This window comes from Antechinus flavipes, chromosome 3 (assembly GCF_016432865.1).
Source record: "Antechinus flavipes isolate AdamAnt ecotype Samford, QLD, Australia chromosome 3, AdamAnt_v2, whole genome shotgun sequence".
NCBI classification, from domain to species: Eukaryota; Metazoa; Chordata; class Mammalia; order Dasyuromorphia; family Dasyuridae; genus Antechinus; species Antechinus flavipes.
In genome coordinates this window covers 614,723,767-614,742,143 of record NC_067400.1, presented here as the reverse complement: position 1 = coordinate 614,742,143, position 18,377 = coordinate 614,723,767, and the positions used below count along the sequence as shown (strand labels likewise).

At 62.7% G+C, this 18,377-nt stretch overlaps 3 protein-coding genes across 4 annotated transcripts; 2 read left to right on the top strand and 1 right to left on the bottom strand.

Annotated features, from left to right (window-relative positions):
- Positions 1-858: 858 nt before the first annotated feature.
- Positions 859-4,044, top strand: B9D2 (B9 domain containing 2). The gene is made up of 4 exons (XM_051989256.1): positions 859-1,025; positions 1,550-1,762; positions 2,864-2,989; positions 3,344-4,044. Exons 2-4 carry the CDS (start codon positions 1,675-1,677, stop codon positions 3,655-3,657), a joined length of 528 nt encoding a protein of 175 aa, XP_051845216.1. The 5' UTR covers positions 859-1,025; positions 1,550-1,674; the 3' UTR covers positions 3,658-4,044.
- A 1,263-nt stretch (positions 4,045-5,307) lies between these two features.
- TGFB1 (transforming growth factor beta 1) lies at positions 5,308-9,002 on the top strand. Its single transcript, XM_051989248.1, has 7 exons — positions 5,308-6,085; positions 7,320-7,468; positions 7,560-7,677; positions 7,950-8,027; positions 8,112-8,256; positions 8,437-8,590; positions 8,667-9,002. Exons 1-7 carry the CDS (start codon positions 5,740-5,742, stop codon positions 8,823-8,825), a joined length of 1,149 nt encoding a protein of 382 aa, XP_051845208.1. The 5' UTR covers positions 5,308-5,739; the 3' UTR covers positions 8,826-9,002.
- A 2,475-nt stretch (positions 9,003-11,477) lies between these two features.
- On the bottom strand, positions 11,478-15,904 carry CCDC97 (coiled-coil domain containing 97). Of its 2 annotated transcripts, none has more exons than XM_051989249.1 (5): positions 14,905-15,904; positions 13,914-14,384; positions 12,512-12,778; positions 12,293-12,422; positions 11,478-12,061 (listed from the first exon to the last, which is right to left on the bottom strand). In XM_051989249.1, the coding sequence occupies exons 1-5, from the start codon at positions 14,936-14,938 to the stop codon at positions 11,947-11,949; spliced, it is 1,017 nt and encodes a 338-aa protein (XP_051845209.1). In that variant the 5' UTR covers positions 14,939-15,904; the 3' UTR covers positions 11,478-11,946. The 2 variants fall into 2 exon arrangements, with proteins under 2 accessions (XP_051845209.1, XP_051845210.1); XM_051989250.1 differs by having other exon boundaries at positions 13,914-14,381.
- Between the last annotated feature and the right edge of the window lie 2,473 nt (positions 15,905-18,377).

Below are 18,377 nucleotides of genomic sequence, written 5' to 3'. Positions count from 1 at the left end.
AATTACCCTGAGATGGGTTCTGTCAATAAAAAGTTATTAAAAAAAAAATCTCTGATCCTGGTTTCATGTTTCATTTTTGTCCTTTTAACATCTTATGAGACCCTTAATTAGACCCTTACATACATTAGAACACATCAGATACTTAATTGGACACATCAGACGTTTAAATGCATGCTGATTGATTAAAAAAAGAAACTTATTGATTTCTCTGTCGTATCCCGCAGCCAAATGACGTTTTCCTGTCTTGAGCGCAGGGACTGCTTTATTTTTGACCTCGCGGCTCCGCTGTCTAGCAAGTAGACAATTATTTAGCATTACCAGAGGCACATAGTAGGGAGTCAGCATGAACTGGATTGGATTTCTGCGTCTGAGGCTACGTTGAGGAGAAGCGGTTTCCAGCAGGGCTGACAGGTGCTATATGGGAAGAATGTGGTTTTACCATAAGTGGGAGGCTTGGGTTTTCTTCTTGTTTATTTGGAATAGTAAGGAGAATAAAGCCGAACGACACACTCAACATGGCCGCACACCAACACCTTACTTGCCACACTCAATATGGCACCCGGGTATTATTTTCCCTGCTGAACCATTTCGTGAGAGGGGAAGAGAACCTATTAGACGTGGTCCCGCCCTGGATGCTAAGGAACACACCAATCGGAGCCCAGCAATGGGATGGACGCAAGGGACCTTGGAAGGGAGAAGACTTTAATCCCTCCCCATCACCTTCCGCAAAGACCAATCAGCAGCGGGCTGGGCGGGCACACACGAAGGGAAAGGAGCGCTTTCATTACTGGCACACCCATTTCATCTGAGGCCCAATCAGCGGTGCGCAAGGCGCGCACGAGGGGAAGGCGGGAGATATCTACTGTCCGGCCTCATTTCCCCTCCGACGGCCAATCAGCGGTGCTGGGGCAGGCACGAATGCCGCGGAGGGAAGACTGCGAGCCTCTGTTGCCAGAGCAACAGCCGGAGCAGGCCCCGGAAGCCGCCGAGTCTGCCGACGGTCCCCAAGTTTTCAGACTTCTCGGGTGAATTAGGGGCGGGGGAGACAGGGGCCGGGTGTCCAGAGACGCGGAGACGCGTTTCCGTAGAGTAGTGCGGGAGCTTGCCAGAGAAACGGCGCCTGCGTGGGGGCTGGAGGCATGAGCATTTTGCGGCGCTGCAGCGGTACTGCGCATGTCTATTTAGAAGTAGGGGGCGGAGCTATGGCGACGAGGGGGCGGGGCCAAGGCGATGGGAAGGGTTATGGGTTTTCCGTTAACAGCCTATATACATATATAGATACATAGTATCCGCATGTGTATACATACTTGCACATACATATGTATCTTTTTAAGATTTGCAAACCGCTTTAAAATATTTGTACTGAACCTTACACCGACTCTGGAAGGTCTGCGCCCATTTTATCATGCAGAGGCCGGGCCTTGCCCAGGATTACAGAGCTAGGAAGTGTCTGAGGCTGGATTTGAACTCAGATCTTCAGGAGTTCGTTTGGGTCTGGTCTCTGTCCACTTAGCCTCCCGGCTGAAGTCAGGACGCATTCATTTTGCAGATGAGGAAACAGACCTGCGGCCGGGAACAAAACCCCAGGGACATGCCCCAGGCCGGCTCCGGGTTCGGCCACTGAACTCCAGGGCTTCCTTCCTGGGCCTCTGACAGCTGTCCACTCCCGGGGCCATGGCCGAGGTCCATGTCATTGGTCAGATCGTTGGGGCAACAGGTTTTTCTGAAGACAGCCTCTTCTGCAAGTGGGGTATCCATACAGGTACGAATGTGGGGGCAACCTGGCGTCATCTGAGACCCCCAAAATAGGGACCTTGGCCCTCCTTGTCTATACGGCTGAGAGATTGGGGACAACCTGGCGTTATCTGCTGAGACCCCCAAAATAGGGATCTTGGCCCTCCTCGTCTGTACAGCTGAGAGATTGGGGGCAACCTGGCATCATCTGAGACCTCCAAAATAGGGACCTTGGCCCTCCTTGTCTGTACAGCTGAGAGATTGGGGACAATCTGGCGTTATCTGAGACCCCCAAAATAGGGACCTTGGCCCTCCTCGTCTATACAGCTGAGAGATTGGGGGCAACCTGGCATCATCTGAGACCCCCAAAATAGGGACCTTGGCCCTCCTCGTCTATACAGCTGAGAGATTGGGGGCAACCTGGCGTCATCTGAGACCCCCAAAATAGGGACCTTGGCCCTCCTCGTCTATACAGCTGAGAGATTGGGGGCAACCTGGCGTTATCTGAGACCCCCAAAATAGGGACCTTGGCCCTCCTTGTCTATTAGCTGAGAGATTGGGGGCAATCTGGCGTTATCTGCTGAGACCCCCAAAGTAGGGACCTTGGCCCTCCTTGTCTATACGGCTGAGAGATTGGGGGCAACCTGGCGTTATCTGCCGAGACCCCCAAAATAGGGACCTTGGCCCTCTTTGTCTATACGGCTGAGAGATTGGGGGCAACCTAGCGTTATCTGCTGAGACCCCCAAAATAGGGACTTTGGCCCTCCTTGTCTATACAGCTGACAGAATGGGTGGGAGCATGGGATAGAAGGGCAGGTGCTGGGGTCCTTCCACTCCAAAGAGGCCCAGGTTTCCCCCCTCCCAGCCCCCCCAGCTGTGAGCATGGAGTCCAACCCTTAGCCTGAGGGAAGAGTTCTTGGTCCCACTAGGAGCCTGCTGACCAGACTTTCTGAGCCTTTCTGAGCAGACTTGCTTAGGAAATAGAGGCCAAAGGCCCCAGAGTTCTCCCCAAGAAGCTGGTTTGCAGTAGGAGCCCAGGCCTACTTAGGCCATTGAGGCCAGGATTTGACCGGGCTCTTTCAGGGCCCCTCCTCTCCTCCTCAGTGCCTCTTTCCTTCCAAACTGGCAGGTGGGGCCTGGAAGCTGTTGTCAGGTGTTCGAGAAGGCCAGACCCAGGTGGACACTCCCCAGCTGGGCAGCATGGCCTACTGGTCTCACCCGATTGACCTGCACTTTGCCACCAAAGGCCTTCAGGGTAAGGGCAGGGGCCCCGGGGTTGGAAGGGGCGGCTCCCAGACATGGGCCAGGTGAGCAGTCCTTCAGGCTGGAGGGGAGCCCAGGCCAGGACTGGGGGGGCTGGCTCTGCCTATAGGCTTCCCTGGAGGGGCTGGGAATCCCACTTGGGCCCCCAAAAGACTGAAGACAAAGAAAAGGAGACAGAGACTGTTGTTTATTAGGGCTGAGGCGGACTGGTCACTTCTTAGTGGGGAGATGGGGATCCCTGGGGGGGGGAGGCCCTCCAGGGCTGGGGCAGACCCAAGGGGTGGCTGCAGCAATCTGAGCAAAAGCAGGGGAGGCTGGCCCACCAAGGCCCTCCTCCCCTCCCTAGGCTGGCCCCGGCTCCACCTGCAAGTGTGGTCTCAGGACGGCTTCGGCCGCTGCCAGCTGTCCGGCTACGGCTTCTCCCACGTGCCCAGCAGCCCCGGGATCCACAGCCTCCACTGTGTGACATGGCGCCCCTTGGGCGGCTGGCGAGAGCAGCTGGCCAGGGCCTTCGTGGGTGGTGGGCCCCAGCTGCTGCACAGCGATGTGGTCTACACCGGCGCCGACCGCTACAGGCTCCACACGGCCGCAGGGGGCACCGTGCACCTGGAGCTGGCCGTGATCCTGAGAAACTTTTCCCGTTATGGGGTGGAGTGCTAAGCACCTGGGCGGGCTCCCAAGCTCGGTCTCATTTCCTCCTGTCCCCTTCTCTGTCCGTCCGAGACTCCTGCCCTCAGCGGTCAATCCGCACACTTCCTGAGCTCTCTCTGGGGGCCGGGCGCTGGGCTGAGGAAGCCCCGGGAGATGCCAAGAAACCAAGAGGCTTTCCAGGGGTGTCCGTGTGAGTGGGGGTGACCTCATGAAGGAAATGCACAAATTGTACATCCAGGAGTCCTACAGAGAGCAGACATCGCAGTCCCCCCCTCATGTTAAAGGGAAACGGCCTCAGCCCCGAGTCTGGTCCTTTGGGGGGGGGGGTTGTCCAGGGACGGCACCTTGAGTGATTGAACCCCAGTGTGTGAGTTAAAAGGAGCCTTTTTGACTCTCGATGTGGTCTCATTTATTCTGCTCTTTGGAAAATGGGGAAACCGAGGCCCAGAAAGGAAAAGGCACCTGCCTAAGGTGGGGGGCTCCAGCCATTGGAGAGCCACCTTCCTTAAACCTACTTCCTGGCCTCCATCTTCCTTCTTGGGCCTCTGGCCTCCTGTACTTCTTCCCTTAGCAACCTCTGGGTGTCCCTGGGCCTGAACCCTGTCTCCTTGGGGTCTATGGCTGCTGAGCCCCTCTCCCTATGTCCCCCCAGCCTTGTCCCCCCTCCCAATAATCTAGACTGGTCTCTCTCCGCCCTCCGGGTGCTTTTTCCACCCCCAGTGAAGCTCTGGCTCTAAGTCGGGGTCTTTCTGCCCCCAGAGAACTCTTCAGCTGGGGTCCCGGGGGATGAGCCCGTAGGTTCCCCCCCTCCCCAATTTCTTCCTCCTGACCTTTTTCCTACAAGCAACCTCGGATCGGAGGTTAAGCCCCTCCCGCGGTGTCTGAATGGGGGGGGGGCGTTGGGGGAAGTGCCAAATCGGGGCCAGTGAGAGGCCAAACGCTCCAGTTGTGAGGGGAATCCCTGGCCCCCCACTCCTGGAGGAACAGAATCCGGCTGGGAGAGCCCCGGGCGAGGTCTCCCGGCGCTTCGCGGCCCCTCCCCATTGTGGCCAGGGCCTGGGCAGACAGCCGCGGGGGGTGGGGGGAGCCCCTAGACCAGCCCGCTATTCCTACCCCGCCCCCCTTTGCCGGCGTGGGGAGGGGCGCCAGCCCCCGGCCTCTGGGCAGCTGGGGGGGGGAGCCGCGCTTTCCTCCCTCCCTCCTTCCCCTCCTTCCCCCCGCCTTTCCTCCCCGGCCCCCGCGCGCGCTTCCTGGGTGGGGCCGCAGCCGCTTCAAAAAGCTCCGAAGCCCGAACCCGGCTGCCCCGCCGGAGCCGTCGCCCGCCCCCTGCCCCTGCCCTCCGCCACCCCCGAGCCGGAGCCGCGTTCCCGGGGGGCGCCCCCCGCGCCGTCTCACCCGGAGCCACCGCCACAGCCTCGTAGCCCAGCCCCGCCCCGGCCCATGCGGGGCCCCTGGGGCCGGCCGGGACCCCCCCGGCTCTAGCGGAGCCCGGGCCGCCGGCCCCAGCGGGAGGAAGGAGGAAGGACGAGGAGGAGCCGGGGGCCCAGGAGCCGCTGTCTCCAGAGCAGCCGCAGGAGCCGCCGCCGCCGCCGTCGCCGCCGCCGGGAGGAGGGGAGGAAAGGGGAGGAGGAGGAGGAGGAGGAGGGACGGGACTTGTTGCCCAGAAGTTGAGACTTTCTCACCGGCCGAGCCGGAGCGCGCCCTGCCTGCCCCCGGGAGCCTGGGCCACCGCGCCCCGGGCACTCCGGACCTAGCCGCCCGCTCCCGCCTCCCCGCGGGACCTCTGGTCCCTCGCCCCCAGCAGCCCATCCCCGAATCCAGGAAAAGCCGCGCGGACCCCGGCCCTCTGGCCCTCCGGACAGTCGGGGACGCCTGGCCCCCAGCTCAGTCTCCGAAGTTCTCACCCCCGGCGTCCAGTAGTCGCATCTCGGATCTCGTCCCTCAGTGCCCCCCGCCTTCAGTCTCAGACACCCTCCCCTTCCAGCAGACCTCCCAGAAGAGCTTTAAATCCCCCCTTCCCTCGGGGACCCCAGCCCTCCCCTGGCCGCCGGCCCCGAGGCCAGAGCAGCCGCCGCGGGCGCCTCTTCCTCCATGCCGCCCTCGGGGCTGCGGGCGGCGGCGGCGGCTGCCCTGGTGCCGCTGCTGGCGCTCCTGCTGGCCCCGCCGCGCCCGGCTGCGGCCATGTCCACCTGCAAGACCTTGGACATGGAGCTGGTGAAGCGGCGGCGCATCGAGGCCATCCGCGGGCAGATCCTGTCCAAGCTGCGGCTGGACAGCCCGCCAAGCCCGGGCGACGTGCCCCCGGGCCCGCTGCCCGACGCCGTGCTCGCCCTCTACAACAGCACCCGGGACCGCGTGGCCGAGCCGGGGCCCGAGGCCGAGACCGACTACTACGCCAAGGAGGTCACCCGGGTCCTCATGCTGCCCCAGAATCCGGGTGAGCCCCTGGGGGGAGGGGGCGCCGACAGCCTGGGGGAGGGCCGCGTGCCTCGGGAGGGCTGCTCCAGGCGGACGAGGAGGGGGGCATCGGGGAGCCCGAGCCCCGCACGCTCGGGCAAACGGGGGAGCCCCGGCCGGACCCACGAGGGCGGCCACACGCCGTGGGCGGGGCGTCCCTCTGCCGGCCGGGAAACCCCGGAGTCCAGCCCCCGTCCCTCCCTCCCGCCAGTGGCCCCGGGGCAGGGAATCGGCGGCTGGAACCTCGGGGCCGGAGGGCGAGCCGCGGCAGGTTCCTGCCCGGGTTGCCCGCTTTCCGCCCCGCCTCCTCCGATGCCGCGGACCCGGGCCCGGCTCCCGGTCCCCTTCTCTGCATCCTGCTCTCCCCTCCCCCCCTCCATCCCTTCTCCCGTCTCCTTCCTCATCCTCAGAAAGTGCCTGCTTTAGAGGCCGAAGCCTTGGGTTCGAATCCAAACTACTCGCCCACTTCCTATGGGCGGCGGGTCAGGATGAGCCCTTCCAGCTCCGGCGCTGTCTGGCCTTTTGTCCCGTCTCCTGCGTTTCGGGCTCCTCCGCATTTGTCTCCCCCTCTCCTTCCTGCTCCCTCTCCCCTTCCCCACCTCGCTCTCTCCCTCTCCCCTCCCCATCCCGCTCCCTCTCTCCCCTCCCCCGTCCCGCTGCTTCTCTCTCGCCCTCCCCATCCAGGCTCCTCTCTTTGCTCTCCACACCCCCTCCCCCCAAGCAGAGGAGCCCTGGTTTGGAGTCAAGGAGCCCCAGCTTTTTCCACTTAACACCCACCCACGCCACATTGGACAAATCACTTATTTTCTAGACCTCCTCCACCTCCCCGAGTACCCTGCAAGAGTCTGATGTCCCATCATCCCCCTCCAAGCCTGCGTTCCTATTGGACCCCAGCCCCCACTCTCCCCCCACATTCTGGTCCCTCGCTCTCCCTGGGGCTCGGGCCACCCAGGGACTGGCTCTGTGGTTTCTGAATGGCTCAGCCACAGGAGGGTTGTTTGGGGGTGGGGGGTGGTCTGTGTGTCGGGCGAGGGCACCGGATCAGGAAGCAGAGGGGGAGGGAAAGAGGGGAGCTCCGGGGAAAGGACGGGCCCCCGGCCTCTGCCATCTTTCCTCGGGCATCCCTCGCCTCTCTGCGAGACAGGCCCGGAGATGCTTTGGCCAGGGCTGGCGAGGCCAGCTCCCCCTGACCGCTGTCCTGCCCTGTCCCCCAGATGTTGAGAAGATCCCCCATAGCGTCTACTTCCACTTCAACATCTCGGAGCTCCGGGAAGCCGTGCCCGACCCGACGCTGCTGTCTCGAGCTGAGCTCCGGATGCTGAAGACCAAGTCTACAGTGGAACAGCACGTGGAGCTCTATCAGGTGAGCCCGGCCGCTGGGGCCTGGGGGGCTGGCAGGGCCTGGCGGGGGCTCCTCCGGGGCTGCCCCCTCACTGCCCTCTGCCCTCCCCAAGAAATTTGGCAACGGCTCCTGGCGCTACCTGACCAACCAGCGCGTGCGGCCCAGCCAGAGCGTGGAGTGGCTGTCCTTTGATGTCACCAGTGTGGTGTACCAGTGGCTGAGCAGCAGAGGTGAGGGTGGGGAAGGCGGAGGGAGGCGCTGCTCCGGGAGGAAGGCTGCTCCAGCCAGGGAAGCTTGTGCTGAGAAACCGAGCCCGGGGAGCTGGGCCCCCACACGTCCCAGCGAAGCACGGGCTAATCCCCGGGAGAACGGAGACCCCCCCTCCCTGTGGCAATTCTCTTTCCGCCCTTTGGGGACTCGGTGGCCACAGGTTGGGGCCCCCAGCCCTGTCCTTTCCTTTGTCCGCCCCCACCTCATCTCCCCCTCTTCTCGTGGCTCCCAGAAAAGACGGAGACCTTCCGCCTCAGCGCCCACTGCTCGTGTGACCAGAAGGATACCCAGCTACATATGGACATTAGTGGTGAGTGCCTGGTCTGGGGGCTAACGTCCGGGGTCAGGACGGAGCCCGGTGGCCTTGGGCTCACCTCCCTGCCTCCCCCGTCAGGTCTGAACAACGTCCGCGGAGACATGGGCATTATTCAGAACCAGAACCGTCCTTTCCTGCTGCTCATGGCCACCCCGTTGGACAGGGCCCAGAACCTTCACACCCACAGGAACCGGAGGGCCCTGGACACCGACTACTGCTTCAGGTGAGAATGACCTGTCCCCCTGCTCCCGTGCACCCACCTCTAGCTTCTCCCTTCTCCGACCGCTTCTTCTGCTCCCCCCTCTCTGACCCCTGACTTCCTGGCCTCTCATCCCCCCTTGGTCGCCCCCTTCCTTTTCTCCGACCCCGCCGGCCCGCTCTCGACTGTCCCCCCTCCCTCTAGCTCCTCGGAGAAGAACTGCTGTGTCCGGCAGCTCTACATCGATTTTCGCAAAGATTTGGGCTGGAAGTGGATCCATGAGCCCAAAGGTTATCACGCCAATTTCTGCCTGGGGCCCTGTCCCTACATCTGGAGCCTGGACAACCAGTACAGCAAGGTGAGCTGCTGCGGCCGGGGGAGGGGGCGAGGGCCGGGGGGCCAGGGAGCCCCATGTCTCATCTCTCTCCTTGCAGGTTCTGGCCCTCTACAACCAGCACAACCCGGGGGCCTCGGTCAACCCTTGCTGCGTGCCCCAGGCCCTGGAGCCCTTGCCCATCGTTTACTATGTGGGGCGGAAGCCCAAGGTGGAGCAGCTGTCCAACATGATTGTCCGCTCCTGCAAGTGCAGCTGAGACCCCCGCCCTGATCCCCGGGGACCCCCCGGCAGGCCCGGCCCCCTTCCCCCCACTCCTCCCCAAGCTGGACCCTTAAGGGAGGGGGAGAGGGACCCGGCCTGGGGGGGTTGTGTGGTATTTAAAGGCCACCCGGACCCCAACCCCCTGGGGGCCGATTAAAGGTGGAGAGAGAAACTGGGATCTGTGTGTTATTGAGGGAACGGGAGCTGTTTGGGATGAGGAGCTGGGGGCACGTCTCCACTTGTCTGCCTTCCTTATTCCGGGCTCCCTCCATCCCCAACGAGCCTCTCCTGACGCATCTCGGCCTCCTCAGCCTCCGGCATTCTCTGGCATCTTTCCCCCATCTGTGGTGCCCATCTCTGTGCCCGACCCCCCGCGGGTTTCCCTGTGCTCCTTGTTCCCCAGTCTGGGGGCTGAGGGATCCCCCGACTGAGGCCGAGGCCCAGGCTCCTCTCTGAAGCTACTTCTGCCGGGGTCGGGGGTTGGGGGTTCCTCGGGCCTCGGGATGGGCCAGGAAGGGGAACAGGCAGGCCCAAGACCCGTGAAGAGCCCCCTGCCGAGAAGCAGCCACAGCCGTGCCACAAGGGCCGCCCCGCGGAAGGGCCGCCAAACCGGGGTCACCGCGGCAACATGGAGGCTCCGAGGGAGCCCGGCCGTGTGCATGTGCACACACAGCCCGGCCGGACGCCTCTTTCCTCCTCCGAGCCGCTCCCTCTGCCCCCGGGCTCGAGTTCTCGGGCCAGGGATGCCCAGTGAGCTGGCAAGAGGAGGGGGCTGGGCCTCGGGGGTGCCCGCCCTGCCCAGCACAGCCGAGAAACTGCAGCTAAGCACCTTCCCCTTTCGGGAGAGGTGGTGGGTGGGGGGAAGCCCCACCCCTTTGTGTGCCACCCTGGCATCTCCAGAGCCCCTCCTCCCTCCCCATCTCGCACCCGGGGCCCTGCCCCACGCCTGGCTCGTGCCTGCCAGGGGCCCCCGGCTGGGTGGTCAGGCTAAGTCAGGGCACGTCTGCCCCATGCCCGAAGCTGCTCGCGGCTGGGGGGTGGGGGAGGGGGAAAGGAGGAGGGCTGGAAAGGTGGCTGCTCCCCCAAAGGCCCGAGTCCCTCCCCTGAGGCTGGGGCCGGAGGGAAGTGAAGGGGGGCACGGCTGGGTTCCGGCGTGGCTTCCTGTCCGGCCCCCACAGGGGCAGGAAACTGAGGGCGGTAGGGACCCTTCCTGTCTCTGCTCCTGGTCTTAAACAAGGGCTTGTCCCTGCCCCCTCCCGGCCCGGCTCCTTCCCCGGGCGAGCGCGTGTGAGAGGCTCGAGGGGGGTCAGGGCGGCCCGGCCGAGTCTGTGCACATTCACATCTGAGTGGGTGTGTTTGTGTCTTGGAGCCTGGGTGTTTTCCCTCCAGCTGGTGTGTTTTGTGTTGTCTGTGGCTTGGGGTGTGCGTTTGTGTGCCCACCCCTCCTTCCCCCTTCCCTGGGGCCTCTCTGCTGCCACGGTGGCAGGCGGGCGCCCGCGGGCAGGGGCTGCGGTGGGCGTTGGCACCAAGCCCAGCCCACTGTATAAATATCCCCGGGCCTGCTGTGTTTACCCGGCACATACCCTGGGGAGGGGATCCTGGGCAGGGGGGCCGCCTCTCCCCGACTCCTTTCTCCCCGCTTGGGAGGGGAGAGGCAGAGCCCCGCTGCTGGGATGCCTGGGTCCCTGAGGGGGCGGCAGGGGGCAGCCCGGAACACAAATATTTTCTCTGACTCCAGGGCCGTGGGCGAGACAGGGCCTGGCCCAGCACGCAGACGCAGACTCACTCCCGTAACCCCCACGGGGAGAGACACAGACAGACTGACCGACCCCCGACCCCCCAGCCCCGCGTGGGACACCAGTCATCCTCTGCCGGGAATCACCCAGCCCGGCCCCGGGGTCGGGGTGGGAGGTTGGAGCCACCGGGGGACAAGCGATCGCAGAAGCCCAATGGTCCGGGGCCGTTTCATTTCCCCAGGGGAACTGCAGGGAGGCTCACGCCGAGACCGGGGTCCCCCCCCCTCAGTCCCCAGGCCTGTTCCCCGGCCTTCTGTGCTACTAGTCTGAGCCTGGCTTGGGTTTTCTGAGTGCGGTCCTCTGCCTCAGTGTCCCCCTTTGGCTCTCGGGACCGGAGCTGCTGGGGCTTCACCTTGGCCCTTGTGCTTCCACTGGTGCAGGTTTTTCCGAGCTTGGGCCCTCATTACTTTGTCCCTGACCCCTGGGGCCCGGCAGGAGGGGTGGGGCCCGTCTCCCCAGTCCTTACTCACCCCACTTCCCCCCGTGACTCAGTAGGAAAGCCCCACTGGAAGGGGAGAAAGGGAGGGCAAGGCACCTAGGTGGTCTCTTTCCCATGGCTTCGGATATCTCTGCAGCGCCGGGCCGACCAACCCAAGGGTTTGGGGGAGGACGGAGGGAGAATCCGAGCTGACTTTTCCTTTGGGGGAGGGGAGCCAGGGGCCTGGGAAGGCAGGACGCCTGGGTTCCCACACAGCCGGCTGAGTCACCAGGGTCATCTGGCTCCCGTTAGGCACAGCTAGCTTGCCATCTGCGCCCCCCACCCAGACGGGCCATGGGGCTGGGCTGAAGGGGTGGGAAGGCCCTCCAGGGGGAGGGGAGGGGAAAGGCAAAGGATGACTCAGGGCCCATGATAACAGGCTGCAAGTATTTGGGGAGTGTAAACAGGGCAGGAGGAAGTGAAGGAAGGGAAAGTTGCGGCTGTGGTTGGGGACGCGAGGGGAGCCGGGGGCCGGCCTCTCCTAGCGAGCGCCGTTCCTCGGAGGCCAGTCCTGTTCTGAGCGACCTTGACCAAGATGGGGCTCGGGGGCGGCCGAATCCCGAGCCACTGGGGGCCTGGAAGGGGGAGGGGACTCGGGGGAGAGGCAGGCTGGGGACGGGGAATTAACAGAGATCGGAGGTCGCGCGACGAGAGGCCCCGAGAGGCAGAGGCGGAGGGATCCCGGGGAGGGGGTGCTGCCCGGGCCCCCCACACAAGCACCAGAGGCTGCGCTTCCTCATCAGTCATGTTCCAGGTGGGGGAGGTCTGCGCCTGGCAGAGGGCGCCCCCTGCTGGGGTCCGGTGGCCACTGCCCGGGGTACAAGTTTGGGTCCGGGTTCTAGCTAGTCCTCCTCATCTGGCTCCGCCTCCCCCGGCTCCTCTTCATCAAAATAGCGCTCTTCCTCATCCCGAGTCACAATGTCCAAGTTGTCAAATTCCGGGTTGTCGTCCACCTTACTGCGGCGGGGGGAGGGGGAAAAGGGGTTCAACGGGCGTGGTCCCCTGAAACCAACCTCAGCAAAAGGGAGAGAGGAGGGGGCGGGGCTTTTCCGTCCAGGCCAATGCTTCCAGGTCCGTCCCCCACTTCAATCAGCTCTAACACCGGTGCTCCCCACCTCCCCGGGGCTGCTTCGGGGACAGTACTCCCAGGAGACCCTCCGTTCCTGGGGGCGGGGACAACGGGCCCACCTGTAATCAAAGTCTCCGTCTTTGCCGTCCAGGAAGCGCTGGTGCATCCTGCTGGTGAATTCCTCCCTGAGGATGACCTTCTCCTCTGAATCGGGGACCCAGACTTCTTCCTCCTGCCCAGGCCCGCAATCTGTTGGACAGACCATTCGGGTGGTGGGTGGGGCTGCCCCCGGAGCCTTCTGCAGCCCCTCCCCAGCCCAATGGGGACCCTTTTCTCACTTTCTTCCTCTTCTTCATCCTCCTCCTCTTCATCTTCGTCCTCCTCCAGGCAGGCATCCTCCTCCTCCTGCTGCTGCAGCAGCCTTCGCTGGAGCACCCCCTCCTGGTAGGACTGGAGGAGCAGGTCTGCCAGAGGGCAGCCATCCGGGGCCAAGGTCTTTGGGGAGCGGGCAGCCAGCTCCTCTTCGCTCAGGTACTGTCCAATGTACTGCTCATACAGCAGGGGGTCCCGGGCCCGCATCTGCTCATCGCTGAAGTACTCCCCACCTGGGGCACAACAGGACACAGGTCCCGATGGGGACGCCTAGAGGCGGGGCTCCCTCCCCTCCCCTGCAATACCCCCAGCCCTCCAGCTTGGGACAGGAGTGGGTTTCTTGGAGCAGCCGGGAACTGTATTGAGTGAACGATCTGTGTTTGGGGGCATGGAGTTGTCTTGGGGGGGGATGTTAGATGTGAGCTGATATGGTCCAAACTGTCCCAGCGTATCTGCTGCCGTGTCCCTGTCCTGTCCTAGAGCTGACTGGCAGCCATCTGTAGGAATGTCCCTGCATCGGGCCCTGTCCCAGGCTCTGTCATGTCCCCATTACTATGCTGGTCTGTGTTCCTGTCTCTGTTCCCATCACCGTCATCGCGGGGGTCCACCTCCGCCTCTCTATCCCCATCATTATCCCACTTGGTGTCCCCATCTTCGTGGAATCCCAGTTCCGTGTCCCCTTGGGGGGTTCGGCTGTGTCTCCCTATCCCCATCATTGTCCTGCTTCGTGTCCCCGTCCCCAGCATTGTCCCACTCCCTGTCCCGTCCCCGCGGGGATTCCCTCTGTGTGCTCCTCACTCTCCTGCGCCGTGTCCCCTTGGGGGGTCAGCTCCGTCTCCCTATCCCCATCACTACTATCCCGCTCCTTGTCCCCGTCCCAGCGGGGGTTCCCTCCGTGTGCTCCTCACTGTCCTGCTCCGTGTCCCCTTGGGGGGCCGGCTCAGTCTCTATCCTCATCACTACTATCCCGCTCCTTGTCCCTGTCCCCAAGGGGGTTCCCTCCGTGTGCTCCTCACTGTTCTGCTCCGTGTCCCCTTGGGGGGCCGGCTCAGTCTCTATCCCCATCACTACTATCCCGCTCCTTGTCCCCGTCATTGTCCCGCTTCACGACCCTGTCCCGCGGGGGTCTCCCTCCGTGTCCTCACTGTCCTGCTCCGTGTCCCCTTGGGGGGCCGGCTCAGTCACTATCCCGCTCCTTGTCCCCGTCATTGTCCCGCTCCACGACCCTGTCCCCGCGGGGGTCTCCCTCCGTGTCCTCACTGTCCTGCTCCGTGGCCCACTGGGGGGTCAGCTCCGTCTCCCTATCCCCATCACTATCCCGCTCCGTGTCCCCGTCCCCACGGGGGTCCCGGGCCGCGGGGCCCGTACCGCGGATGAGCTCCTGCAGGGCTGCATAGCGCCGGTTGCGCAGGCGGGTGCGGGAGGCCCTGCCCCGGGCGGCCGCCCCCCGCAGCACCTCCGCGCAGTAGAAGTCGGCCCGGTAGTCCCCGCGCAGATGCTGGAAGCAGGCCAGGTGCTCTTCGCGGAGGCTGCTGCGGAAGCGCTCCAGGAAGACCAGGGGCTTGTCGCGGTAGAGGCGGCGCAGGATGGCCACCTTCTCCCTCTCGGTGAAGTCGGGCTCGTCCTTCTGCTGGCTGCACACTGGGATGCGGCTGCCGGCCACGGCGCGCAGCATGGCCCGGACGCCAGGGTCCTCCTGGACCTCCTCCTCGTCCTCCTCCTCGGTCTGGGCAGGGCCCTGCTTCTGGGGGGCCTGAGGGGGCTGCGCCCCGCTCGGCTCCCCCCAGTGCAGGGCGCCCCCTCCAAGGCCGAGCTCGGGGGCTGCAGAAGCTGCTGCTGCTGGGGAACAGGAATGACCACGCCTGCTGGGCGGGGCCGCCCCTCCTTCCGCCCCTCCCCCAGAGGCAGCCTGCCCTCCGGGCGCTTACACTCAGCAGGAGAGGCGGAACCTACGACTCAGACCTGAAGGCTGGGATTCGAATTCAGCTCCTCCTACCCCAAACCCATTCCTCCCACGGTCCAGCTCTAGGTGGGGACTTAACGAGTCCAAGATAGGGAAGCAAGCCAGGTGAGCCCGTTTGCGCAGGCGCAAACGCCGGACAGGTGCGCCTGTGTGCGCAGGCGCCTGCGTGGGCCGGGCCTGTCCTGTCCGTGTGCGCAGGCGCCGGCAGCGTAGGGTCCGGGCTCGGGACAAAATACTAAGGAGGGCGGGGGAAGGGAAGCTCCTCGAGGGCAGCTTTCGTCTCGCGCGGCTTCTCGATAAACGCCTGCGGACGGAGGGGGCGGGGCTCCGAGGACGGGGGGAGATGCTGTTTCTGGTGACCCCGCCGCGGCTTGGCACCCCAAGCCCAATCCTCACCTGCTCGGGAATCCTGAACCGCTTCCGTCTCCATCCCGAGTCCTTTCGGTGGCGATCCGGGTCCTCAGAATCCACTTCCGGCGCTCCCGAGTGCGGCCCCCAAACGGTCCCTGCCTCGGCCTGCGCTTCCGGCCCTTGGTTCCGCACCTCACAATGCCCGCCCCAAGGCAGTGTCCCCAGAAGGGGCACCGAGAGGAAAGAGAGGGAGACTGCTTCCACCGACGGAAGCGTTGAATCCGCCGAACCTTTAAGGATGCTAACTTAACGGTGCTACCTCTCGAGGCCGCTAGATGGCGCCGTCAAGAGTTCAAATACATCTCAGAAACTTACTATCCTGTGCCACCTCAGTTTTCTCATCTTTAAAATAGGCATAATAATAGCACCTGCTAGTACGAGCTATTGCAAAGTACTTTTGCACCCGTAGAGCTCTATGCAAGTCATCTTGATTGTTTACTTCAGCCAGGGCCACACAAGGACAAAGGAGGGAAGAGCCCCTTGCGAATGGAGCCGAGTGTATATTAAGGGGAGTGGGACAGAAAAACTGAAGCCCCTGATCTCTCCAGAGAGGAGGGATGTGGGGGGCCTGTGTGGAGGATGGACTAGGACAGGGGAGAGACAGGAGGCAGGGAAACCAGGGCCTTCCAGGTCGCGAGTCTGGCCAGTAGATGGGATGGGGAGTTCTGGCAAGACTTGGGAGTGAGAGCTGGGAAAGCAGTATGTTGGTTCCAGCAAGAGCTGGAAGTGTCTAAGAGAAGCCGAGGAAGTTTTTTTTTTTTTTTTTAACATTGCCTAAATTTCCCCCTATACCTCACCCCTCCTTTCCCATTCCTAATAAATCTCTAAAAGTTAAATTTTTCTTTGACAAACCAATCACAACATGAACAAAATTGGACATTACACACTTAGACTTCCCGTCCCACTCCTGCCACTCCGTAAATGAGCGTCTCCTATAGAAGCCCCGATCATTTAACCCTCGGGATACGTTGGTGCCCCCCAAAACGGTTCAAGATACCCCGGATCCCAGAAGACATGTACCAGCCGGACAGCCAGGCGGCGCCATATCCGTAATAGTCATGATTCCGGTGTGGAGGACGACAGCAGTGAGACCAAGGCCTGCTCCCAGAAGCAAAGGAAGGAGATGATCCAGGAGGGGGGCGGCTGAGACAGACAAGTCAGATGGGGACGGAGAAAGTTAGAAACCAGGAAGTCCGTGTGGACTTGGAGAGGCTGATTCAGGCCCGGCCGGGGCAGAGCCGAGTGTGGGAAGGTCAGCTGCGAAATGGAGAAGGGGAGATCGCTACGGGACAGATGGAGGAGAGCTGGGTGTCTACAAGCCGGCCGGGAGGCGGGAGGAGCTCCCACAGAGCCTGAAGGCCTGGCCTCCGAAGGGAGACAGTGCCTGCAGCAGAGAAGATGGAGTGGGAGAGGGGAAGGCAGGTCATCCCGAGGAAGGGAGTAGGTTCGGTTCCTACTGCGCAGCGATGGGCCCTGCTGAGATGAGATCAGTGGGGAGCCCCACAGGGAGGGCTCCCGGTGCAGTGGCCCAGCCCTGCCTGTTTTGGGGTGAGGGATCCCACTTTGGCTACAGGACAAGAAGCGTTAAGTGACATGATTTCTCAGACCCCTGTCAGTTTGTGAACCTCTCACTTTCAGAGGGGGGCAGGGACCCAGTGACCTGTCCTAATTAAGAGGAAAAGAAGGTCTGATTTTTAACATTCGGGTACGTCATCCTTGGGAAGCACTAATTCCTTTTGGAGTCAGGTGGCCTGGGCTGCAGTCTCTCTTGACACTGTTCCTTTGGGCCAGTCTCGACCTTCCTGGGCCCCAAGGTGCCTTGCCGCTCTTGTCTTGTTCTACTGGACAAGGAAATGGCAAACCACTCAAGAACCTCTGCAAAGAAAACTATGGACAGATGGTCCACGGGGGTCAGAGTTGGGCATGACTGGGGGTTCTAAAGGATTCAGAATCAACAGTGAAATGCTAGGGGAAAAGCTGGCTTCCCTGGGGCCGAGTTCCAGTGCTCCCCTGTTTGGACCGCTGGTTTTGTGCCCCAAGCGGGAACTTGTGGCCTTGGGACGGTGGGTGACTGGGAGCCTCTCGGCTTTGGCACTGACTCGGTGGCCCCACTCTGGGCACTTTTCCTTAAGCCACTGACAAGTAGGAAGGTGTGTGGGGAGGGATCCCGCTCTCTGAACATGTAGCGGGAGGACTTCAGGGAGGCCCCGGAGCAGTCTTTAAGTGGCCCTAGGCGGTCGTGAGGAAGGGCCTGGATGAGCAGCCACTTTTCAGATGTTCCTGAGCAGAGGCGCCCAACTAGCAGCTGTCACACTGCCCGGTGCGGCCTCCACCAGGTCCGAGGAGGTTGCACGGTGGGGCCCCCGGGGATCCCTGCCTTGGTGGAAGGGCTCCTTTCCAGCTGGACAGCCCTGGAGATGCTCTGCGGGGTGCGATTCCCTCCCGCCGCCCTTCATCTCGGGGAGTCTCACGTTTTCTCACATTTGAGAGCTCGCCCAAGTACGAGGCCGGGCTCCCCAGACGGACTGGTAGAGGCAGCCTAGTCTAGCAGACAACCTGGAAGGCCCCTGTTGGAACCCGAGCTCCAAGAGCTCCCGGTCCTGAGGAGGCTGAGGGAGGCAGTTGAGGAGGGGCTCTCCCATGGTCCAAGAGATCAGAGTGCCCTTTACTTCCTGGTGAGGGGCTTCTGAAGGCCAGGGAGCACATGCAGGATGAGGGCAGGGAGAAGAGGGCAGTGAGCCATGTTTTTCAGGACTTGTTTCTCTGGAGGAAATCTAGTTCCTTGGTCCTTGTGTCTTCACAGAGCATGGCCAGGTTGATTTACTTGAACCCCTTTCTCCCTCTGAGAACTGGGTGTGCAATTTGCACTACCTTTCTCTTGAGGAAAAGGGTGTTTGTCTTAAGGTACCACCTTGTTGGGGTGTTTGACAGGAAGTGGGTGAAGAAACGCAGCAGGGGGAAGCTTCCAGGTCAGGCTGGGCCGAGCGGCCCTTAGGAAATGGCCCAAACCCGCCCTCTGTGGGAAGTGTCCCTGCTTCAGATTCCCCCTTAACCGGGGTGGGATGGGGATGCACACACCCCTCACTTGCTCTTCTCCCCAAACCTGTTCATTTGTTTGAGGGCATTTCTAACCTCCAGAGAAACAGCCATCACTAGCACCCTAGTTCAGGCTCCCCCTTTTCTTCCGTACACTCTAACTCACCTCTCCCCATCTCCAACTCTACCTCCCCAAGCCCTGGTCTCCCCAGACAGAGGGGGCACAGCAAGGGGCTGACCCTGGGTCCTTGCCTGGCACGTTGGAAGGCACCAGGCAGGATTTTGGGGGGGGCGCATGCAGGCTTTCCGGCCGAACTCTTGGGAGGTGGGTTTGGATGTCCCCTTGGACTTTTGCTGAATTGTGATCTGGGGGAGGGGCAGTCCCTTTGCCTGAGGCGGTTTTCCCTTCTGAAAAATGGCCT